Raw genomic sequence first — 25997 nt, 5'->3', positions numbered from 1 at the left:
CCACTTCCTTTCCCCTGCTTCCTCCTTTTCCATGTCCCCTGGGAGCCATTGGTCCAGTTGTTTTCTCCTCCACAGTGTTTATCCCGCCTATCTTATCTAGATAGACCTGCAGAGATAATACTATGCACAAAAAATAGGACAGAGCAAAACAAAGCAACAAAAGAAAACAAAGCAACAACAACAAAACCAATGACAAAAAAGAAAAGCCTGTAAATAGTTCAAGGTCTGTTTGTTGACCTTTAGGAGTGTTTTTTGGCTTAATCTGATAGGGGGCCATGCCCTGGCTCCAAAGTCTATTTTTGGTATTCCCTGGGCACTTCCTTGCTCTGCTCCCCTTGCTATTCTGTTGCACGCCCTTAGCATTTTGCCTTGATGTGGTGGGATCAGATCTGTGGCAATTCCCACATTGTGCCTCCAGTGTTGTCTCCTGTAGGGCTATAGGTCAGTGAGGGATGCCGTGTCTTGTAGTGGGGCCAGCCATATGGTCCTGTCTGTGCATTGGCTGGTCTGAATGGGGATATCATCCTCAAGGCTTGGTGGGCCAGGTTGTGCTCCACTCTCTCTTCCTCCCCCTTCATTTCTCCTATGTGCTCTGATCAGACATGTCCCGCTCCCTAAGCTGTAGCTTCAGTGCTATCCTCTGAACTAAATTCTTCTGGGGGGAGGGTGGCTGTCCACATAATTGGGATTGGGGTTAGCCCCTCAGACCTCTCTATTCATGGGGAAACACTCTAATTGCTCTTCCTGAGCATTCTGTACTGACATTTGAATGAACAGTCAGATCTAGAGGAGGAGATGAGACTGGAACACAAATAAATGAGACTCGAACACAAGCATAGTAATGAGAGACACTAATTGCACAAGTTCTCTAACTGTGGCCCCTGGACCAATAACATCAGCCTCACCTATTAATTTGTTACAGATTCTTATTATTTTGCTAATTACAAATCAGATTGAATTTTTTAAAACATGGAACGCAGACAACCAGATGATTCAGATTGATTGTTGACATGAACAACAGGGGAGAAAAAAAAAATCCAGGTAACTGATCTCTTGAAAATTAAATAATTATTCCTCCTAGTGGGTGTGGCCTTCTCATGAGGATTCTGGGAACTTCCTCTCGTTCGCCCCGGAGGTGGACCACACACACTCTCTCTATTTCACCTTCCTGTTTACAAGCTACTCGGAGACTTGCTGAGACCTGCCCTGGAAATGCCACTGGATCGACAAGACTTTACACCCACTGGCCTGTGATTGTCCTGCATTTTGCATCATAGATGGGCTGTGTGAGTCTGAAGAAGGATTTATGGCCTGGTATTGGATTCATGGGCTATTACTGGCTTATGGGCTTGATCTGGACTGGGGTGGGATGTTTCCTTAATATACAATTACTCATTGATATAAAGTCTTTCTTATACATATATGAGTGTCCCCGGATTTATAACTCTATTCAACAAAAGCAGTCACAACCACATGAAAAGATATTCTCAATCAAGGGGATTTCATGAGTGCATAATGAAGGTGGGCTGGTAGAAGGAGCACTATAAATGATCATGAGTGCACAGCTCATTTTAAAGGGAATTTAACCAGGGGGGGGCAGGGTTGAGGGGTGCTCTAAGATAGATGTGGTGGTGATTGTACAATTCCCCTTTATATGATTGAATGATTGAACTATTCAATTGTATGATATGTAAACTGTGTGCCAAGAAAACTTCTAAAAAATAATATTTTACTAATAAATGTTTTATCCATGTATATAAATCATCCAAAAATATTCAAGTTAAAACTATATTAAGATTATATAATAATTCTTTCCAGTGCAAACAATTGAAATGATACTAATAAATCAGACAAGCAAGTAAACTAGAAAACAGAATCTGATTCACTTGTGGAGAGATTGGAATTCTCATCCATAGCTGGTGGGATTTTAAACTGGTGCACACACTGTGGAAGATAGTATGACGCTTCCTGAGAAAGCTAGTTATAGAAATACCTTATGATCTAACAATCCCCCTCTTAGGTATACATTCAAAAGATTTATGAGTAGTGACACAAATAGCCATGGGCATATATCTATGCCACAATAGCCAAAAAGGTAGAAATAACCTAAGTGCCCATCAATGGATAAGCAAATTGTGGTACATGCATCCACTGGAATTCTGGGCAACTATAAAGAATATTAAAGAGTCCATGATGATGTTTCCAACATGCATGCATCTGGAGGCATAATGATAACTGAATGGGCAAAACAGACTTCACTATTGTCACCAATATGAAATATCAGCTCTTGGCTTAGTTTACAAGTGAGGAGTAGGTGGGCATTACATTTTCAGGAGATATTGTTGACTATTCTAGTAGATAGTACTCTTCTAGTAAGTAAGAGGCAATGCTTAGGAGCAAAGCAAACATTTGATGATGAGAGGACGGAAGGAGCACAAGCAAGTCAATTCTACAGAACAGTCTGAATGGGAAGGAAGAGACCAGATGAAAGCTAGTACACCGTACAGAAGGATCCACAACCACTCCAGGTCAGAGAGAGCGGAAAGAGCCCTGGCAATGGCAATGCAGTGTAACTTTATGAAAATGTCAGTAATGCATAGGGAAGTAAAGGCACTTCGTGATAGTCATGAATGGGAGTTAGAGGAGAGACAAACAAGCCGTAACCTTCTTTCTGTGATAGGAGGGCTGCAGGCACTGGCTCCCATGGACAGCATATGGATGTGGTGCTGCAGCACAAGCTTTGAAGCCAAATAGTTGGGTTTGGGTCTGGGTTTTGCTCTTTTTTTCATGGTGCAATTTAAGAAAACTATTTAGGTGGTCTCCTTCTCTTTGTACTCATTGATAAAATGAGCCTGTCATAATAGTTCCAACCTCATTCGCTTGTAGTGAAGATAGACATAATTGGTTTATTTAGAGAGCTTATAACAGGGATTTACCGACTGCTGTTGTTTTTAATTGCCTTTGAATCCCCATCCATTTCATCGCATCATTTTTGCTGACCCTTCATTTTGCCAAACATAATGTTCTTTCTTACTAATTGGTCTTTCCAGAGGTTCCTAGAAAGTTTTATACAAGTAAGCGTTAGCTGAAGAAAATTTGGATGAAGATAAGAAGGGCTTTAAAGAGGAGGACCTTACTTTTCTGACCAGATGGCATCTCTCTAAAGGGGAATCATTACAATATCAAATCTAAAAGCTAGAAACATATCTTAAAATATCTATAGAATTGGGCACTTGAAGACAAAATGGTCTAAGTAAATAAACAAGGAGTTGGTAACGGCGAGAACCAAGGGATGCCTGGCTAACGGTGTGTGTGTGGTGGATCAAGGAGAGTCACTCTCTTGGTGGAAGGCCAGGAGTGGTGATGAGTTGGGGAGCCTGAAGCATTGATCTAGACCAGGGTCCACAGGTGGAAGGCTAAGGAGGCAAAAGTAAGTTTCTAGATTGTGTTGGGTTACCTCTTCAGCGTGGTAGCCATGGACTTATTTGTACTAATTTACTAATCTACATGAACAATTTCTCATTTTTTACCACATCAAAGATTGTGTTTCTAGGAATGACTGGTATATGACTTTTTCCCAATCCCGTATAACCTTCCTACAGAATTAAAAATTTGAAATTGTCAAGGATTTTGTCTTGCTTGTATCCACTATCAGTACTCATGAAAGCAGCAGTCAAGAGAACAAAAGTCATGTTGCATTAGATAAATCTGCTGCACAAGACCTCTTTAGAGTATTGAAGAGCAAGGACGTTACTTTAAGGGCTAAGATGCACCTGCCCAAGCCATGCTGTTTTCCATTGTATCATATGCATGTAAACGTTTGACATTGAATAAGGAAGACCAAAGAATTATGGGTGCATTTGAATTGTGCTGAAGAAGAAAATTGAAAGTAGGACAAAGCAATCTGTCTTGGAAGCAGTATGACCAGACTGTTCCTTGGACACACTGTCAGGAGAGCTCAGTCCCTGGAGAAGGGCATCGTGTTTGGTAAAGGGGAGGGGCAGGGGATGGAGAGGAAGGCCCGCAATGACATGGATGGACATCGTGGCTGCAACAAGGGGCTCAATTGTGAGGACGGTGCAGGACTGTGTGGGGTTTGCTCTGTTTTGCACAGGGTCAGCACGGGTCATAGCCACCTGGATGATACCTAACAACAACAGCGATAGGGTCCCCCAGTAAGCAAGGAAAACATGGGTTTTCTGTGTTTGCTTACTTATTTCTAATCAGCCTCTTTTTGTTTTTAAATCACTTCAAAGAAGTGTTGGCAGGAGCAATGTGAAATAAGCAGTGTTACAATGTGGAGATGACAATCAATGACCTGGAACACAATATGCATGAATTATGCATAGGAAAATGATTTATTCTTTAAACCTTCACCTAATTAACAAGAAGAAACTTTTTAAAGAAAACGGAAAGATCACTGTCTTGAAAATCCTCTGGCGAGTCATTCTCTTCTAACACATGGGTTGCCCATGCGTCAGAATGGGTCCAACAAGAACTAACAGCATAAATCCCCACAGGCCTGCTGCCCGGATAAATGGACCTGGACAACATCCCAAAGCCACTGTGTGTCTCTCCCAGTCCCTAATTATATCCCTCTATCTAAAGATAATCACTAATCTAACAAGTCTCACCATTTATTAGTTTTACCTGATTCTGAACCTAATGTAAATGGAATCATAGCAGGATGAACTCTTTTATCTGGCATTTTTGGCAAGAGTATTCTATGATATTCGTTGCTATGTGTAGCAACAATTCATTCATTTTTTTTGTGTATCACCTTCTATTATATAAATGCATCAAAACATACCCATTCTATTGCTGATGAGACTATATATTTTTTGGCCTGTTCTGGCCATTGTGAATAATAGTGTTGCGATCATTAAAGAATATATGTTTTGAAACTACTGTGAAACTATTCACTGCAGAATAGTAAGCACAAATAAACCACTGCTTGCTTGTTGAATGGGCAATCCTCCCTTGCATCTAGGCAAGTAGAGGAGGCAGCATTGTTGTAGCTGAACCTGGAGAAGAAATTGAGCAGGTAGCTAGGGAGCATCTGACAAAATCCAAGAGATCGGAGGGAATGGCACACATTGACCTGGGAATTTTGACACTCACCACACTGTTTTATTGCCTCTTTCCAGTCACTATAGAAAACATGGCTTAGCAATAACAGCAGTTGGGACACAGCTCAGAAAACAGGTGCTGAAGGATTGAGTTATTTGTCCCAGATCACATGGTGGTAAAACACAGCTTCAAGTCCGTAATAAATGATTCTAAAGTCTATTCAGCAGACTATGTATTAAAGGCTACTAAACATGTGGTGGTGTGTTCTGTCTGCTTATAGAACAATGCTTTAGAAAGATGTGATTTCAAAGCATGCTTGCATGGAAATCCCTTTCTCACTAGATTTTGCTGAAGAGGGCAAGCTACTTACTCAAACTACGTAACTCAACATGCAATTTAAAGTTACTAATCCCAAGAATAGCCACTCATTGAACTTTTTAAAGTTTATATTTTAAAAATATACACTTTGTTCTGCTTTTCAAAATTCACACACATTATGAATTAGATCATCAATAAAAAACACTAGTTCCTGGTCATCATCTACTTACCAATTTTTCTCATTAGCATTTCAATACAATCAAATTACTAAGTACCAACTATATTTCAAGTGAAGGATAATAAGAGTTATATAGGCATTGCTCACATGTTTTCTATGGACTTCCTAAAAGGTATGTCAGAACTGCATATGCTTGTGTTGTGAATTGTCACCATACTGAAAGAAGAATGTTGACAAAACTGAAAATAAAAAATCGTCTTCCTTTGTCATGACTTATCATTAAAGAAATGATAAGTGTTTTCAGTTCTCAAAGCAGTTCTCCAAGTCTTCAGAAAGCCCCCTCATTCTTTGGAGTCTCAGATAACACATCATTTGTGTGCTCTTCTCAGAGTATCACCCGGGGTTCACAATACCAGTATACTCTGGTCCCTGGTGACAAATGCACATTCTGCACCCACCTCTTAACTACTGCCTCAGAATCTCTGTTTCCGCAAGCCCTTCAAGAAAGCATGCACCAGATTGAAGACTGACAACCGTTGTCAGAGTGTAGCTGAGATTTTACCTGAGTACTGTGACTCCATGCTGATGACGATGGCTGTACAACTTAAGGAGGGTGATTAATGTCACTAAATTGCGCATGTGAAAATGGGTAAATAGCAGATATTTTATCATTTATATAATTTGCAAAATAAAATGAATTTTTTTTAGCTAAGAAATTTGAAGATGGCATCTTCAAAGAAGAAGAGTTGAAGAACGGGGGGGAAAATAGCCAATCAAGAATGCTTTTTTTCTACTTTTTAAGAATAAGCAAAACAATTCACTATAAAATACATTGTTTCTTCTTTCAGGTCAGTGTATAAATTTACTTTAAAATCAAAAACAGTAATCTGGTAATCCTTAAGCAATAACTCCCCCTTCATTCATCCCACCTGCTCCTTTGGTCTCCATGCATTTGCCTAGTGTAGTTATTTATATGAATGAGATCATACAATATTTGCCCTTAAGTGTTGGACTTATTTCACTCTGTATGTTTTCAAAGTTCATCCATGCAGAATCCCAGGTCAGAACTTCTTTTCTCTTGATGGTGGAGCAATATCCCATTTTATGTATATACCTCATTTTGTTTACACCTGTTTCTGTTGATAAGCATCTGTGAATAGTGCTGAACTGAACGTCAGTGGGAAGCTTCTGCTTATGTTCTAGCTTTCAAGACTTCTGGGTCTCCACGTAGAGATGAAATTACTGCGTTACATGTTCCCATACGGTTACCTTTCTGAGACACCATCAAATGGTTTTCCAAAATAACGGCACCACTTTGTTACCTTACCAATAACGGATTAATTTCTTGGTACCCTCAACACCTATCCCATCCCATGTTTTTTTATAACAACCATCCTAAAAAAAATTATGTGGTTTCTCATTGTGGTTTGAGGTAATTTTCTCTTGAATTTAAAAAAAGGAGCCTTGAAGTCTCTGTTTGGTAAGCAATAGACTATTTACCACAAGGATGTAGGCTGAAACCCACCAGCTGCTCTGAGGGCGAAAGATGAGGCTCTCTGCTCTCAGGAGGGGTCACTATGACTCAGCCTTTCTTGAGAGCAATGAGTTTGAAATGACTAAGGAGGAGCTCTGGTGGCATTGTGATTAAAACACCTAGTTTACAGCCTTAAAAGTTTATGGGGCAGATTATATGGTCCTTATGAGTTGGGATTAACATAATGGCAGTGAATCTGTCCTTTGGTAATAACTAAAATCTTTGAGACTGTTTTTAGGTACCTAGTGACCAAGTGTACATATTCTTTGGTAAATGTCTATTCAAATGATTTGCTCCTGTTTAATTGGGTTATCCTTTGCCTTTGAGTTACATAGTTTTCTTTTTCTTGTTGCTTTTTGTAACGTGCTGTTCCCAAGTTGTATGTTCTCAGTGTATGGTTTGGGTCCTACAGTCATCTTGTGAAATTTACAATCAATAACCAGAATCTGCATTACCCACTTATCTGCCTAACCTGGGTATCTCCTGGCAAGTTATATCACAAATATTGCTTGATAAAAGTGATTGGAAGACTTAAGCAGTGATTTGGAGTATCATCGTGAAAGCTAATTAAAGTATTCTGTTTCCTCCTTCAAAGCCCATCAGGCTTTCTTGAAAAAGAGATTGTGCATGATTTTAACCATTTGTTGTTGATTGAACTTGTTGATGCTTCAGGATACAAGTAGGTTGTGGACTTCTCTTATAGGTGAAATGTGTTTCACAGATGCACACCCATCACCTCCCAGCTAAAGTTAAAGATAAACTGCATTATCACCCCAAAATGCCCAGGAAATGAATGACTTTTCTAAAATTTGGCAAACACATTTTTTCAAATGATAATGTTTCATCCATGAAATTAAACATGACACCTTTTTCTAGTCTTGTATCAATATAAATGGAATGTGAAAATGAATTAGCTGAGAGTTACTTGACTGGAGAGTCTGCCTGTATTTCTGAATCACTATACACCATGGTTGATTCAACAACAGAGTTTAAAAAGCAACTTTTTAAGAAGATCCCACCAATTTTGTCTTCAAAGTACATGAAGAGTAGGCCCATAATAGCTCTAGTTTCTCTTCAACTCACGAAGATAAAATATGCCATTAGTTTACATTAAGCTTGTGTATCGAATAATCAGTATACAAATAAATATAGTCAGATTCAGATGTTGTTTAAGAATAAGAACAGAGGCCAGGTATAACTGGCTATTTCTTTTAAGTATGACATATAAAACTTTCATTGACATATTGTGTTAAGAGTTGATAGACAATATATAAATGTATAAAAGTAAGTTATGAAAACTCAAAATATAATAAATGGATAACCAAAAAGCAAATTCCCTGCTACGGAGACAGTGCTGACTCAGTGGCTCGTTGTGGGTGTCTAAGACTATAAACCAGGGGTCCATGAACCTTTTAAACGGGGCCAGTTCACTGTCCCTCAGACCGTTGGAGGGACGGACTATAGGTTAAAAGAAAACTATGAACAAATCCCTATGCACACTGCACATATCTTATTTTGAAGTAAAAAAACAAATGGGGCAAAAACACCCGGTGGACCAGATAAATGTCCTCCGTGGGCCGCATGTGGCCCGCGGGCCGTAGTTTGAGACCTCTGCTGTAAATGTTTGTGGGAGTAGCAAGCCCAGTTGTTATAAAATGGATTTTTACAGCGCACTGTACGGTTAGGGTGGGAACTCTGTTAGTGCAGTGGATTACGTATTGGGCTGCTAACATCTAGGTCAGCAATTGGAAACCACCCGCTGTTCCATGAGAGACACCGGAGGCTCTCTTCTGCTATCACATTTACAGTCTTGGAAACTTACTGGGACAGTTCTGCCCTAACTTACAGCTCACTATGAGCCAGAAGTGACTCCAGGACAGTTCTACCCTAACTTACAGCGTCACTATGAGCCAGAAGTGACTCCAGGACAGTTCTACCCTAAATTACAGCGTCACTATGAGCCAGAAGTGACTCCAGGACAGTTCTACCCTAACGTACAGCGTCACTATGAGCCAGAAGTGACTCCAGGACAGTTCTACCCTAACGTACAGCATCACTATGAGCCAGAAGTGACTCCATTGTTTTTTTGTTTTTGTTTTTTGGGGACTGTTAGAAGAAGGAGTGGGCTGAACACATAGTGGATTATGTGTTGGCTTGCTAACTGCAAGGTCAGCAGTTTGAAAGATGGGGTTTTCAGCCCCCATATGTATTTACAGCAATGCATGCTCACAGCATAATGCTACTCTGCCCTGTAAGATCACTGTGAATCAGTGTTGACCCAGTGGCCGTTGTTTTGTTTTGTTCTGGTACTAGTAGGGTATAGCATGCTTGCAGTTCTGCGTTTTTGAGTAAGTTCTAATTCAGAGCAATGCTATGTACAAGAGAAAGAAGCACTGCCCGTTTCTGTGCCATCTCACAATTGTTGTTACATTTGAGCCCGTTGTGGCAGCCCCTGTGTCCGCCTATCTGGCTGAGGGCCTTTCTCTTTTTCCCTGGCCTCCACCAAGCATGGGGTCTCTTACATGGGACTGGTTGCTGTTGAGAACATTCCCGAGGCTCATGGGATGAAGTCTCCCCAGCCTCACTGTGAATGAGCATTCTGACTGCACTTCTTCCGCGACGGTCTAGTTTCCTTTTTTGGCAGTCTATGATAATTTCAATATTCTTCACCAATACCATAATGTGAGTACATTAATTCTTCTCTTGTTTTTCTTATTTATTTTCTAGATTTTATGTACACACACACACACACACACACACACACACACACACACACACACACGGCAGGGGTGGAGATGTACCAAAAAAACCTAGAATTTCTTTTTCAAAGTTATGTATTTAAATTGTTTTACCAAACAACCATATCACCTTCCAATAGGATCCATTACACGTAATGTATTTGTCAAACCTGCGATTCCATCCTTGGATACATTTTTCAAACTCATCTGTTTGGGTGATTGACAGCACCTCTCCTTGTTTTTTTCTTCACCTCTTCTACAGCATCAAATCAGTGTCTTCTCATGCCCTCTGCATTCGTGGAAACAAAAAGAAATCTCATGGAGCAAGGTCAGGTGGTTCAGATGCAAGGGACAAGAGAGGCATGCTGTTTGGGGCCCAAAACTGACACACTGAGATGCCTGCATGAGCAGCTGCCTTATCATGTTGGAAAAACCGCTCTCCCATCTGCCACAAATCAGCCCTTTTGTTGCACACTGTAGCACAAACTGTTTAGAACCTCTTTATAGAAAGCTTGATTAACGGTCTCACCTGGTAGAATTAACTCCAAATGCACTATTCCCCCTCACATAAAAAAGTCAAATGAACATCTTGATCTTTGATTTCACTTGACGATCTTATTTTTTGGGGGGGTGGGGGGCCAAGGTGATGATGGTGTCTTCTACTGACTTGATGGATCTTTGCTTTCAAGGTCATAAGAATAGCACCATGTCTTGTCACCAGTAATAACCTTGGGAAAAAAGTCTGAGTCACTTTGGAGCTGTTCTTTCAAATCACGGCATGTTTCCAATCAGCCCTCTTGTTTGCTGCTCAGTCAGAACCAGAGGCACAAATTTGGCAGCGACCCTTCTCATTCCCAAACCTTCCATGAAAATCCGCCTGACCAGGCTCCAAGATGGTCCAGATAACGTCCCCTTCTCTTCACCGGTCGGTTGTTGTTCTTCGAGCACCAGGGCACAAATTTTGTTGACATTTTCCCTGTTCAGGAATTTGAAGGATGTCCTGAATGTGGTTGGTCATCAGTCGGCATTTCACCTCTCTTTAAAGGAGAAAACCACTCGTACACTTGAGTTTTTCCCATAGTGTTGTCCTAGTAAGCTGTGTGCAACATCGCAACAGTTTCTGCTGCAATTTTTCCTAGCAGGAAACAGAATTTCACAGCTGAAAGCTGTTCCCTGAAATCATCCATTACAAAAAATGAGGTTAGAGTGAAACTGTATTTATGGAAAAATTCACTGTAACCATAGAAACCCTTATTTGGCGACGCCACTGGGTGCATTTAGAGTGAGCGGCTCAATGCTCACCTAGTGGGGAAAATGCATACTATGGAAACCTCACCCAGTGAAATTATCTTTTAATTTCAATCCCCCCACACAAATTGGTTGAAACCCATAATTTAAAAATTTATTCAATTTAAAAATTATATAAAACTTGCTGATCAGTGGTGTCAAAATATTAAAGTATTATTTTTAGCCTGTGAACTTTTGAAGGTGATGTTTCTATCTCTTGACCTCTTCCCCAGGTATCCTGTATGTCCCGAGTAAGTTGAGCATCCTCGGGGATGTCTGCCTTTTTGATGTTCATTGAACTGGAGAAGAAAAGTATTCTGAATAGGCAAGATCAGGATTGTAAGATAGATGTGGTCAGTTTTTTCAATAAAATTCTCAGAAGACAGCCTTGGCTACCTGGAAGAATGAGCAAATACATGTTGTGATAGAAAAATAAAATCCTTAGAACAATTTACCTGTCCTTTTTCTCACCAATGCAGGTTTTTATTTTCTTATAACTTCATAATCTCCTGTGACCATCCTGTTTCTTTAATAATATATATGATAATGATCTCGTTGGGATCCCAAAGAATACTTCCCCTAACTTTCTGAGCAAACACCTCTGCCTTACATGTAACTGGTCCAGTAGGTCCCCTTAGAAGCCATTGCGTTAATTGGACGCCCTTTTTGAAACAACACCAGAAACCCCGCCCCACCCACCCACCCTGCCAGTTGTTGAGTACATCCTGACTCAGCAATTAGTATATTACTGCGAGAACTTGTCTGCAGCCACTGATTCACTGCAAAGCCATGTTCAAAGTCATTGTGTTTGGAGTAAACTCACTGCATGTGGGGACTGGAATCCCTAGTAGCAACATTCTTTGGTGTGTGTGTGTGTGTGTGTGTGTGTCACGGTTTGTAGGTTAGGTATTTGCAGTCAGGATAGTTGGGAGTGTGTGTGTGTGTGTGTGTGAGAGAGAGAGAGAGAGAGACAGAGAGAGAGAGAGAGACACGGTTTGTAGGTTAGGTATTTGCAGTCAGGATAGTTGGGAATGTGTTGATAGGATATAGTTGGATTTTTTTTTTTGCCAAGCAGGCAGAACTTTGTAGAGATGCCATGGAAAGCGTTTCTTATATGAACTAAAAAAACAAAACAAAACGTATTGAGGGCCTCCAAGGGGGGGACAAAAAGGCACAGAATGTGTTCTGTTTATTTATTTGCTTCTCACTACATTCTAACTCTCAGAGGATTGGACTCTTCTCTGTGTTTTCCCTGTTCTAGAAGCCTAGAGAAAGCAATTGGATTTATCTGAAAGCTTCTGGAACCGGGAGGCAGACAGGGCCACAGTCAGATGTCTGCTGGTTCATTCACAGATATTTTCTCACGGAAGCGTTGTTGTCCACTCCTGGGTGGCATGGCTGTAGGAAGGCTTGTTGGAGAGTGACAGGCTTGATCAAACCCTTTAGAAGGTGAAGAGCAAGTATGTGAGATAATTTCAGTTTAAAAGTGTTTTTTATCTCCGATCATCCTTTACTCAGAATGAATAATATAATGTAAACTTAGGTCTGTATATTTGTTTTTAGTATATTAGCATACTTCCACAAATCATCAGGGAGAGAGATTTAATGTAATGCTTCACAGGTATCTTATACCGGTGGGTTTTGTTTTTATGGTCTTTGGGGCCTTTAAAATAAAATCTAAACTTTATTTACCTCCCTCAGTTGTTGACTTTGCAGAACATGGAGAATGAGCCCCAGTGATGCAGAAGTACCTTGTTGTCACCATGAGAGTGACAACTGGTCCATTAAGTACCTTCCCTCATTTGAAGCATATTCTAGCTTTTAAAAATAATTGTTAATAAAAAATGCTGTAACTGAGCCAAGAAATGAAATCCCTATGAATCCATTCTGAGTAGAGACTGTAAAGTACCCTGAGGTACGTTGATGGTTTGATTTTTGTACTATTGGAAAATCTCACCCAGAATGTGATTAAGAATACGGAGTCAAGATGTAGCACAATCTGCTGCCTACTGTGTGTGAGTGTGTACTGTTTTTCTATTTATAACAATACCTTAATACTTTCTAATATATATGTATATATACATATATATGATAGAGAGAGAGAGACTGTTTATCAAAAGGCTCACAAAGGTTTTCCATGAGAAGTAAAAGTTGACTTCTTTGAGCTGTATAACCAAAATTATAGCCATTTTGTACATAGTCTACATTTCATGAAGGAGGTGAACTCGTGTAATATTCATATATTAAGATGATGTCCCTCTCTAAGTAAGAAGTCCCATCGTCGGTGGGCTTCAGTGTGAAATGGGGTCATTTTAAATTTCTTCTTTAAGCTGCAGTTAAATTTTAATTTAGAAGGCCCGTATGTAAAGATTTCAGGAGTAGCTTTTGAAACCAATTAGGAAGGGATGTTGTCCATGTGCGTGCTATGCGGTGGTTGGAAACGCTCTGGCTCCATTCTTCTTGGGGGTTTACCTCTCACATGCTCTGTTCATGGCACTTGGTTGTAGGAAGAAAGGTCCCTCCAGCATCTCTTTCTCCTCTCTCTCTCTCCCTCAGTCCACTCTGTCTCAGTTTCCTAGGGCTGGCATAACAAAAGTCTTATAAAGTAGGTGGGTTTAAAGGAGACTTTTATTTTCTCCCAATATTGGGGATAAATTCAAATCAGGTTATCATTTGTGTCAGCTCTTTATGAGGATTTTGAAAAAGGAACTGTCCCATGCAGCAAGTGACCTGGGGGGTAATTGTGCTGCTTTAAGATCAATCTGTTTATGCAAAGGGAGTGAAGCAATTCAAGAGAAAGGGGTGGAAAAACGCGGGAGAGTGTTGATGGAAAGCTAGCATTCCAAGAATGGAGCCTGTCCATCAAAATCTGCTCCCTGGAGCCAAGTGGTCAACCATGTTTTGAGGGCTGGCCATGGGGGCAGGGGTCTTCTGGAGGCAGTCTGGTCTGTGTGACAAACCCTCGGGGTCTCTTTGTCTGGAGGGGCTCATTCCCACACCAGCTGAAGCTATTGTTTGGCAGAGCCCCGGTGATGTCATGTGTTGGACTGTAAACCCCAAGGTCAGCAGTTCCAAACCCTGATCTGCTCTACAGGAGAAAGATACGGCTTTCTGTCTCCATGATTTACAGTCTCTGAAACCCACAGGGGCCAATCCTCCTCTGAACTATCAAATTACCATGAGTTGGCATCACCTAAAAGGCAGGGAGTTTCTTCCTTTGGAGATACATTATTCTTTACTTCTAAAGGGAAACCGCAAGGGTGTATTTGTTCATCATGAATCCTTAGCAGACTCAGAAAATAAGAACAAAAGGGGACCCGGAACAGGATGGCTCAGCTACATGCCACATGTCTGTTCTCTGGGGACAAGGCCTATCAGCTGAGTTAGGTCATTCAGATTGAGCTGCGGTCACCTTCAGTTCTACAGCGAAACCGCAGAAGGGTCTAGGCTGCCTTTGCTACATGCCGGTTCACAGAACAGCATGATAGCCACTTCTTCGCCACCTAGCGCCTGTCTGCCCTCAGTAAGCCCCCTTTCTTTTTAACAAGACATCTTTCAGAAGAGATGTCTTGCCCCCCTGTAATATGGATATCCTAATTAATACTATCTGTAGAGGAAAGCTTTATTTCCTTAAACAAAGTCATATTTATGGATATAGTCATGAGAATTTCAGCCTTTGTGGTAAAACTCAAATCCATGATATTCTCTGAAACGCATACAACTTTACAAGTATTTATTGGTTCAAAAGCCCAAAAGTTTACTGCTGAGTAGTAGATATAGTTACACATATGTTAAGCCAGTGTCTATTGAAGAGACTGCTGAAATAGGATTTTATTTTTCTGGTAATTTTACCAAATAGAAATTTGGGGATGAAGGAGCTTTTAAAAGAAAATGTGTGTGTGTGTGTGTGTGTGTGTGTGTAGGAGAGAGGGATGTGGGGTGGGGTGGGGAGTGAAATTATATGATGATCGAGTGAATATAAATGAATATATATAAGTGAATATAAAATGAAAAATGTTTTGAACCTACTAGCACTTGAAGCTTAAGTTTAGTGTGACTGTAGTCAATATATTCCGTGACAGTAAAAAAATAAGCTAACTTAAGAATGTAAACCTGTTGGGGTTCATCTTGCTTGCCAGCTTTCTAGGTAGGAAAATTTGAGAGTCAAAGAATGTTAAAACTCTCATTAGGGCCAGAACCCCTTTCAAGTCATGTATGACTCCGCAATGCCAAGGATTAGACATTTTTAAAGAGCAGATTCAAGGGAGAAAGTAAGGGGAAGAATAGTGAGCATTTAATGGGCACTTACTCTGTGGCAACCAATGTTCTCAGCACTGTAAATAAACCCAATTTAGCTCTTACAGCCACTCTATGAGGTACATACAATAATCTTCAATTGTAGAAATGAAAAATGATGCAAAGGACAGATACCGCTCAGCTGGGGAAAGTATACTTAGGACAAGGTGACCAGATTTTAACATCGGTCAAGCAGGACAAAAGTGGGACACCATTGATAAAACTCATATCCTGGCGAAATCACCACATGGCAGCCCAAAACTGTATACCCTAGCTTGTCGTGCATTCTTTCAAAAAATCCGAACTTTTTAAAAATGCCGCAGAATGCGGCAAAAATTGTTAACTATCGGGACTGTCCTGCCAAAAGCGGGACGTCTGGTCACCTTAACTTAGGAAGAATTGTAATTTGAACCGTGGATTGTTAGTAACAAACTTTGTTCTTTAAGCCACTATAGCTGAGTCTAATACCAATTATTTGAAAGTTGTTTGGATCAGAAAGTTTGGTGTGTGTATATATCTTAGGCAGCATATGATCATCAAGCCCTTTGTAGAGTTCTCCACTCCCAAATCGAAGTCCTTGCCATAACTTTAGCAAATAATTTGGTTTAAGACCAAGCTTTCTTTATATATCAAATGAACTAATGAAAAATTCATTGGTAGCATCCATTGACTGGAAAGTTAATGACACAGGAAATGAATGATATCAGGGATTAAAAAGTGCTTGAAATGTCCTTATAAAACCAGATCAGTTAGTTCAGTGTTGGATAGCCCAGTCCCAGATGTGGCAGACCCTGACACAGTACTAGTTTTTAGGGGATATGTGGCATTGCCGTGGACCCCTTTGTTTGGTCAAAATGTCCCTGAACAGATCCATCATTAAATGCCAACACCTCACCCCCAATCAGAATCACTATCAGCCTGCAACTGGGATCACATCCTTCAGAGTATGAATGCCAGCAGTATAAGGCTCAATTAATGCCAGTGGTATAAGGCTCGATTCATATTTGTAAAACATGATTTTATCATGATGCCATCATTGCTAGTGATTTTTTTTTTGCCAAATCATTTTATTTGTAGCTAATCCAGACATCATCCCATTCCATAGTTTAATCATATCAAGCAGTATGGTACAATTGCTACCAAAATCAGTTCCAAAACTTTTGCTTCTTTCTTGAACTTCTGGATATCAGCTCCCACTTATATATAAACTTTATTCTATTTGTTGTCTCTGTAAGTTCATCATCTGTCTTGGGTTTCATATACCGAAAAACATCAAAACACATAATAACGATTTGAGAAGGCTACCAATATGACAGAATGCAACAGAGATAAACCCCAATATGAGACCAAACAAAACAGGAAATATAAAACAAAACAGATCAAGCCCAAAGTGTATCAAAGGGAAAATCAAGTGAAAAGGCTGTAACTGTTTGAGTTAGATTTATTGTTTTAATCGACTATATTATCTTCTGTCCAATACTCTCGGTCCGATAGCCAGGTCATTACCATCCCTTAGCTATGGTTAGAAGGATTGCTCGTGGGGTTCATGGTGGTTCTCGTTAGGAACCATCCAGATGATTTTGACTCACAGTGACCGTGGGTACAGCAGAGCAAACCACCACCCAGGTCGGCATCATCAGCACAATCACGGTCAAGTTACAGTCCATTCTTACAGCCACTGCATCAATTCATTCCAGTAAGGATCTTTCTCCTTTTTTCTGTGACCCTCTACTTTCCCAAACAGGATGTCTTTCTCTGGGGACTGGTCACTCCCGATGACATTCCCATGAGATGAACTGTCACTGTCCTTGCTTTTATGGAGCATCCTGGTTGTACTTCTTCCAAGACAGATTCATGGCAAGTCATGGCCTATATACTATTGTTTGCTAACCACATGATTCCGACACATAAATTCTTCTTCAGGTGTCCTTATTCAATGCCCAGTTTTCATGTGTATTTGAGGCAATTGGAAACACTTTAGCAGTAGGGAAACTGGCTTATTTTAAAAGAAATTTTAAAATGTCTTGTATGTTTTTAAAAATTAGAAATATTAAGTAAAACCTCTCATGTTATCATGTTGCTACAGAAACATGGTAGTGTCCCCCAAATGAAGGGATATTAGGAAACCTCATCTTCATCCTACACATTTGTACCTAAGGAATGAAGGATTAAAGATACTTGGTGCCCTTACCAAAAGTATCCATCATTTAAAAAAACAAAACCTTTTCTAAGTCTTTCCCAGGAGATGATAAAGTAAGTATAAGCATAGTGCATGCAGATATACGTGGTAGAAACGACTGCACTACAAAGTGTGTTAGAGTAAATTGTAGCATTCGTTTCTGTACTGAGACTATGCATTGAGCTCCTCTAAGGTCAGGCCAGAGTCCTAGTAGTGCAATGGTCAATGCTTTGATGGGTAAATGATGGGCCAATGATTCAAACCCACCAGCTACTCAACAGAAGGAAAACCCTGAGATCTTGTTTCCATAAAATGTATAGCCCCCCAAAAATGCATGTGGCAGTTCTACTAATTTCTATAAGTTGCTGTCAGGTGGGATCAACTGGAAGGCACATTAAAACAATGTGACAGAGACTGAAAATACAGAACTCAAGCCTTATCCCAAGTCAACTTATAACCAATTCTAAGACATGAAAATATGCCCATTTAAACAAGGACCACTGCTACTAGACCAACTTATTTCTAACCTGCTTCCAAATCCTGAATTGGGAACCTTAATTAAAACCCCCATTTTTACAGATGAAAAACAACTGGGATTGGAAAAAAATTAAGTAATCTCTCCCAGGTCACAACACTGGGTCAAACAAAAGTTGAATGCAAATCCACAGCAGCGTGGCGCTGAGTTTCGTGTGATTGTCCTTGACTCAGGAGGTAGGATTTGATTGGATACAGTCACAATCAATTCCCTTTCAGCCACCTATGACATCCTGACAGTTTTTTTAAAAAAATAAAGACTCAAAAAATAAAGTGCTTCCTTCCATAGGAAAATGCATTCCTGAGTTGGCAAGAAGCACAGGTGAAGAGACCATCCAGGTGTGAAATGAGAGCACAGAAGTAGTGTTCCTGGTTGGTTACTGCTCCGCTGCATGTGCACCGGTGTTCATTAAGGTGCTTGAAGTGTCTTCATTGGAACTATAATAACATGGACATTTCTCTCCCTCTCTGTCTCTTTTAGGTATGGGAAAATAGTGTCCACAAAGGCAATTCTCGACAAAAACACAAATCAGTGCAAAGGTATGTGTACGAGCGTCTGTACCGCTTGATTGGCTTCTCTTCTGTTCCCGGGGCCCAGGCACTGGCTGTGCAATGATCATAACATATAGTATATGGCAAGCCTCTTTAATAATGTCGATGATTTGATGAGTTGTATTTCTAGCAACATTGCTCATTAATTTTTTTCATTAACAAACAAAATGAAAATCACAAATCAGAACAAGTATCAAATTGCTTCAGCATAAAACTAAATTACCTCCTAACAGCTTTGGGTTGTCTAACTTGAATGATATCATCGGTGATGCAAATTGATTTCCTATATCAAAATGAGGAGCTCGGGGGGAAAATTTGGCATGCAAACCACGTTTTAATTTCTCGATTCTTTCAAGCTTTAGCAACACTGCTTGAGTAGGAATGAATCTGCTGATGGATCTATTGTGTCTGTGTTTTGACTGTACACTCCTCACGGGATCTGTGCATTGGTATCTTATTAAGTCAGAATTTTCTCTCCCCTTGGAAAATATTTTTGAAGTGATTTGACACTATCTATGACTCATGGGTCTTCATGTCTGGGAATCTCAGATTCTCTTAGGGGCTACATTACATTATTTGTGAAATCTAGATGTTCTCTCTGGCATGGCTTAGTTCTTAGTAGAACACTGGACTGCTTCTTGTCCCCTAGGCTACTTGTTATCCCTCTCATTCCCAACACTGCTGTGATACTGGGGTTGACTAATCCAGGAAAGCCAACATCATTCTAACTATGAGCAATGGCCCTATTTCACATATAATTGCAATGTGTACAAGATTTAGGAAAGAGGACCCCAAATATATTCTAGCCTACATGAGAAATTTTAGGTAAATTCCATTCTGCAGTAAAATTATTTTTTCTATATGCTCCATGAAAGTAGAAATACATTAATACTTGCAGATACATCATAATAAAATATAGTTTCTACCACCTAGTAATTCAACTTCTTATTGAAAAGCAAGTATTTTCTGGGCTGACAATTTTCAATTTACACATAAATCTTACTTTTATATGAGAGTGTAATGGAGGTAACTATAACGTAGGCAAAAAAAAAACTCTGAGAGAAATAGAGATGCATTTTAAGAGATGACGTTTATATAGGCGAGGCAGAATTAAGGGACTTGGAAATCCTAGTATCCAGAAAAGGAATTTTATGTCTTTGAGGAGCAGTGAGTAGACTCATATAACTGGATGATTTTTAAAGCATACACGAGGATATTGGTGGAGAATTGGTAAACATCAAGTTTGGGGACCTTTTTAAATGTCCCCCAAGATATCTTGAACTTAAGTTGGTATTCAACATGTTACTGCTATTGCTATTAAGTGGCATATGTCATTAAGTGCCATTAAGTGTCATAAGCCAGTCCCACATCATCCTTATAATTGTTCCTACACCTGAGCCCATTGTTGTGTCCATGGTGTCCGTCCAGGGCCTTCCTCGTTCTCACTGCCCCTCTGATGTACCTTCGCCAGGCCTAGCTCTCTCATGCCAACATAGCCAAAGTATGTGAAATGAAGTCTCGCCACCCTTGCTTCTCAGAAGCCCTCTGGCCATATTTCTTTTAGGACAGCTTTGTTTGTCCTTTGGCAGTGATGGTAGGAAGCATGGATCTTGCAATTGGTTTTGGAGCTGACATGATGCAATCATATTAACATTGTAGAAAAACCATCTTGGCAAATTTGCCATAAATCAATGTAGATTTTATATCCATTGTAAAGGAGGAAACTAGTGAAGGAGTCACACAGGCACCTTGAAGGCAATAGAAAGTGAGGCACTAGGAGAGCTGTCAGAGGTAGAATTGCTATCAGACTGGTTTATTGTTTTGCTTTCAGACATGTCCAGCCCATTCCCAATATCTTCTGCCTACAAATACCGAAAACATAGTTTCCTAACTAATCTGGCTTACTGCCCCCTTTTTCACAAAAGAAGCAGGAAAATGTACTCATTGCCCTCCTGGCAATTAAAATCATTTGTACTCTAGCCCAGAACCCAGGACAAAGGATAGGTATCTGCATTTATCAGCCTCTCCTGGTGGTAACCTCCACCCTCACCCCCCCCCCGTGTGGAAAACCCTGATCTCTGGCAGAACCAGGAAAACAGAGGCATTCAAGGCAGGCATTCGATAATGTTGATTGTGCACCAATCAGCACACATGCCTTCACAAGCAAGTGGCACCTTCACCTGTAGATTTTAGTGGATTTTATCGCATTCCTGGAGGGGTTGATAAATAGGGCTTCATCTTTAAGTACACTTTTTTCCCCAATAACCCAGATACCTCTTACCATGACACAACCTTGGAGAGTGCCAAAGAGTAAATTGTCAGCCCCCCAAAAACGTGGCCTTACTTTATGGTAAGAGTTTAAAGAGCTTACTTAGAAAGGGCTGTCAGGATTTTCTAAGCAAGTTTTCTTTGGCACTGAACTGTGAGCTGGACGAATAGTACTGTGAGTATTCCTTTCTTACTACCTAGCACTTCTAACCACATTCTTTTGTAACTGCCTACTCGATTCTCTCTCTCCAAAATGACTTTTAAACTCCAGGAAGACCACCTGTTGAATATGGATTCTATATGCCCAGAGTAGGATATATGTAAGACAGTGCTTGATTGTCGATAGGAGGTGCTAGAAGAAAGTATTATAAAACTTGGGAAAGGCAAAACCTGTGTAAAGAGGAAACCTGTCAAGGAAAGAAACCAAAAATATTTCCCTTCCAAATGAGCACTGCAAAAGTAGCAAGAACACACCCCGTCAAATGCAGGAAGCACGCAAGGCTCATAGAAGCACGGCCATCCCATTGAGTTAGCTTCACACAGGTTTCACTAGGGTAGAACTCCTTCTGCATGTTTCTTATTGTGTATGCATTAGTTTGATCATGCAAAAACATTTTAAATGAAAATATTGGGCTCGCTACTGTGAAATATTTCATATTCATAGGAATAAGGTTTGAAACTACTGTGAGGCGCTTGGGTCAAACATAAAAGGCAATGGTAACTAAAGAAAAAGGAGGAAAGAAAGAAGGAAGGAAGGAAGGAAAGACCAGCAAAGATGCAGCAAAGAAAAGACGGAAGGAGGGAAAGAATCATGCAAACACCAAGAGTAATCATTTCAAAGACAGGCAGCTCAACTTTGAGTTTAAGAGAAGGCATCAGGCCTGTCGAGTTCCCCCAGCTGTGAGTTGGTCAAGCTGATGCCTGAGAAAGTAGCAGTCTAAACCCACAGAAGGCTCTGCCTGAGAAGAGATCTGCTCTTATAAAGACTGGAGGCTAGAGAACCCCTGTGATCTGCTTTCAAAGTGATCAATGGTGATCAACATGCTCTAGTGCCACTTTGTGTCCCCATGGGTTGAAGTCATCACTGGTGGACACAGCACAACAAACACTTTGTGACTCTTAGACCCTGGAAAAAAAGTAGTGTGATTTTGTAGCTGATACATGCATTTCAATGCCTCTGGATGCTTTATGGCCTCAGCATTTGTTTGGAGCTTGTAATTAGCCTTAGCGAATGTGAAGGACACCCTCCATTGAGTACGTGGAGCAGATAACCCACAGGTTCCCTCTCATGGTTAGAAAGTTACCACCGTTAGGTACTCTCATTTGTGTTGCAAAATACTATTTTAATTATCTACTGAACATTATGTGGGATATTTCATTCTAGGGTAAAAAATGCCTCTCATAATGGTGACAATGTGAGAAACTCAACACAGTAGCAACTATATTTATGGAAAACATTTACATGTTAAAACTTGATAATAATAAATAATAAAAGACCTGTGTAGGATTGTTACAAGAGCTGTAAGAGCCCTCAATAAAATGTTTCAAATAAAGTAAAAGACCTGTATAAAGCAGAAAACTTTCAGAGAAGGCAAACCCAAACATTTTATACAAATCAGAGTGACAGAAGGTCTTCAGACCGTACCCCGCGGAAGGCAGAGAACTTGAGGGTCCTAGCAGAACAAGGCTGTCCTGTTGAGCCCTGATATTCGTAGGTTTCTTTGTAGTTGAAAATGAGAACCTGGGGCAAGTGACTCAGGTTGAGTATCCAGATATAAGATTATCCAGGAGTTAAAGGAACTACTAAGATAGGGTGTAGAGAGTACCATCTAAGTGTTCATTGAAAAAGTTAATGATCTAGAAGGTAACTGGGAAGAAAAACAGGGTTCTGAGACCAACAACGAGTAAATCATGGAGAATAACAAATAAGTAGATGATTGTAAAATATGATGACATGAGAAGAGCAAGGAGGATCCTTCCCTCCAAGGAGGGGAGGTAGACAAACAGGGAGGGGTGGGGAGGAGAGAGAGAGAGAGCAGTATCCTCATATCAGAGTTAGGTAATGATCAGGAATATGCAAATTAAAGCAATTTGCAAGGGTAGTTTATAGCATTTGGATTTTAAAAAACACCGACAAAACAAAGCTTATAAAACATAGACTTTCCATTGCTTATGATTGAAATTGGTTCATTTATTTTTCATTAGTCTCCCATTCATTTGGTCAAAACTAAAGTGATTCCCACTGCTGTTGAGTCAATTCTAACTTACAGCAGCCTGCGTGTGGTTTGTGAGGCTATAAATCTTTGTGGGAGCAGACAGCTTCTTCCTCCTGTGGAGCAGTTGGTAGTTGTGTGCTACCCACTGTTGAGTGAGGAATTCCTAGTTCATAGTGCCACCCGAGCTCAGGTGGTGGAGCCTTTTACAGAGAGAAATAAGAGACGTGTCATTGGTACTAATAATCCTCCTGAGAACATTTTCCAGTTATTTTATTCCACATTATTTAAAAAAATACACGTGCACAATTCTGGGCATCTTTTTATTATTTTTAGCAAACAACAACAAAAAAGAAAATATCCAAATATTAGCCTTAGAAAAATAATTCGATAACTCATGGAGCGTATTAAACTGTATAAAATTATAGTCATGAGAACTAAAGCCCACGTGAAACCCTGGCAAATGATTTTTATGTGAAGTTAATAAAGAAGAATATAAAACAATACGTATAATAGATATGGCACTGAGTAAATTCAATAGTTGTGAGTCAGTGTTGCCTAGGGTTATAGCTGCTATGTTGGAGTCAGAATCCCTGATTTGAATATTGCTTTTATTACCCAGTGTGAACGGATGTGCATTACTTTGTCATGCTGTGCCCTGTTTTCGCATCTCTCAAAGGGAATAAAATAGAACCCTACTCATACCTAACAGATGTCATTGTAATGACTAAATGAGTTGATGAAATCTTCATAGGAGCAGAAAACCCGATTGTTCACCTGAGGAGCAGCTGGGGTTGGGAAGGGCCGACTTGTGGAAAGCAGTCGACTGTCCCAGTATGGCAGCCGAGCTTGTCCTTAGAGAACGTCCATTGAATTTGTGCTTTTCAGAAACACTTGCTACTGACACATTTGCAACTGTGCCTCCAGACTAAGGCTATAAAATTAAAACTAAATAATATTAAAACAGGGTTTATTTATCTTTCTTTTTAAAGACATGACAGTATTCCACTGTTACAACCTGTTGTACAGACAACATATTATATACAAAATAGTATTTAGTGACGTATAAGAAGGAATATACAGTAATGTCTTCAGAAATTTTTAAAAAATGAAATGAAAATAGACCCGGGTGTATTAGTCTATTTTGATAACTGAAAGAAAAGCTTGTGTCCCTTCCTGCATCCCACCCTTCCCTGCAAGTTAAGTAGAGTCAGCCATAGATCCACATGCCCACTTCTCTGCTCAGAAGGGGGTCATCGGAAACTCTTTCAACAACATAACCTCTCGTTTTCAAGATTGTTCTTTCTGGGGTGGTGGTTGCGGCAGCTTTCATTCTGTATAATATGGGAACATAAAACAAAACAGTCGCCACCAGGCCAAAATGGCCAGAAATTGCTGAACAAAGCGGGCCCCAGCTCCAGATGGAGAGTAATGAAAAACAGACCACAATTCATTCAGATATTCAAACACAAGGGTGGAGTAAGAGTGATTATATAAGTCACAGAGATTTCCTCTGCTTTATTGAGGTTGGGGTTTGGGGTTTTTTTTTTTCCCCTCCCCAAGTGTTTTCCTCCTGCGTCTGGAGTATTTACTCATTTAAAAATCAGGGACAAGTAAATGAAAGCAGCCGTTGAAATCAAGGTGTAAATCCTAAACGGATTGACTTGTCTGTCTCTGCCTTTCACGCTTTTTTAGGTTGGCTTCCTTTTTCTCCCCCCACCTCTCTCTGTCTCTCTCTTTTTTCTGATAGGCTCTGCACGTAGGGCTGAGGGAATGGGTAATGGTTATACCATAGAACATTTCCATGCCCCGTAGCCATAGCCGTAGGCTATAAGTGAGAGTAGTCAGTATGCACCAAGCACTCCAGCTCACTTCTAGGAGGTTGAAAGACTCTTCTGCCTTTATTGTTATAAGCTGGCTGAATGGTATTTCTAGACGTGTATGTTGCCCTTAACATTTCATTGAGCCCTTAAAAATCAAAGCAGAAGACAAGATATCATTCATTGTTTGTCAAATAAGATCATGTGTTAGAATCTGTATACTCTACTCATTTCATACAGAGAGATAGAAACAATCTAGTTTCAAGGAAAGGTTTGGATTGGACTGAATCTCTTTAGTAGTTCTATACTCACCCTATATACATTTTTTCATAACAAAGGGATGAACAAATTTGAGGCCATAGAGCTGGCTGAACTTGAAATTAATTTGATTTTTCAGAAAATCTTCCCTCCCCACCAAGAGGTTATTTTCATAACAAGAGAAGGATTGTGGGAATCTATGCCCATCCCCATGTGCCAGGAAAAAGGGTAGATATTATATTTTTCCGTATTCTTAGGTAGGTTCATTACAGCCTATGAAGCAACCCTTACGTGCGAATTAGTTCTGACAAGTGTCGCTGGCATGCTCCCCGAGTGAAATGCAGATATGTAAGTGGGATTCTCCCCTTTCTGCCACATAGCACACCTTCTCTGAACTGGTCCACGGGGAAACAAAAGCCAGTAAAAGGAGAAACAAGATACCATGAAAATCTACTTTTCAGGTATCTTTTATTTCCTGAAATTGGTGCAAACTAAAATAAACATTCTGTGAAATTTATGAGTCTGAGAAATTACATCTTGAGAGGAATAGACACCTTCCCCAGGTGGGCTCACAGTCTATTGAGCAAGAAGCCCATGAAGCAACATGATCTGAAAAACACATTTATTCAATTTTCCAATAATGAGATTAAGTTGCACCGCACCCCCCACCCCCAACCCCCACTCCTCCACCCCTCGTCAATGACAGGAAACAGTTCTAATTTGACAACTGTATTTCTTATTTGGAATATCAG

General features: G+C 40.1%; 1 protein-coding gene across 6 annotated transcripts in view; it reads left to right on the top strand.

Annotated features, from left to right (window-relative positions):
- Window positions 1-25997, top strand: part of RBMS3 (RNA binding motif single stranded interacting protein 3) — an 889171-nt gene that overhangs the window by 257930 nt on the left and 605244 nt on the right. For all 6 annotated transcript variants that reach the window (XM_045297515.1, XM_045297514.1, XM_045297513.1 and 3 more), the window contains one exon: window positions 18616-18674. In XM_045297515.1, coding sequence (XP_045153450.1) covers window positions 18616-18674 — 59 coding nt within the window. The remainder of the gene's footprint in view (window positions 1-18615; window positions 18675-25997) is intronic.

Source organism: Echinops telfairi, unplaced genomic scaffold (genome assembly GCF_000313985.2).
Source record: "Echinops telfairi isolate 266 unplaced genomic scaffold, ASM31398v2 ScPeMD7_7420;HRSCAF=8458, whole genome shotgun sequence".
Lineage (NCBI taxonomy): Eukaryota > Metazoa > Chordata > Mammalia > Afrosoricida > Tenrecidae > Echinops > Echinops telfairi.
The sequence above is the reverse complement of the archived record's forward strand: the minus strand, read 5'-3'. Positions and strand labels throughout refer to the sequence as shown.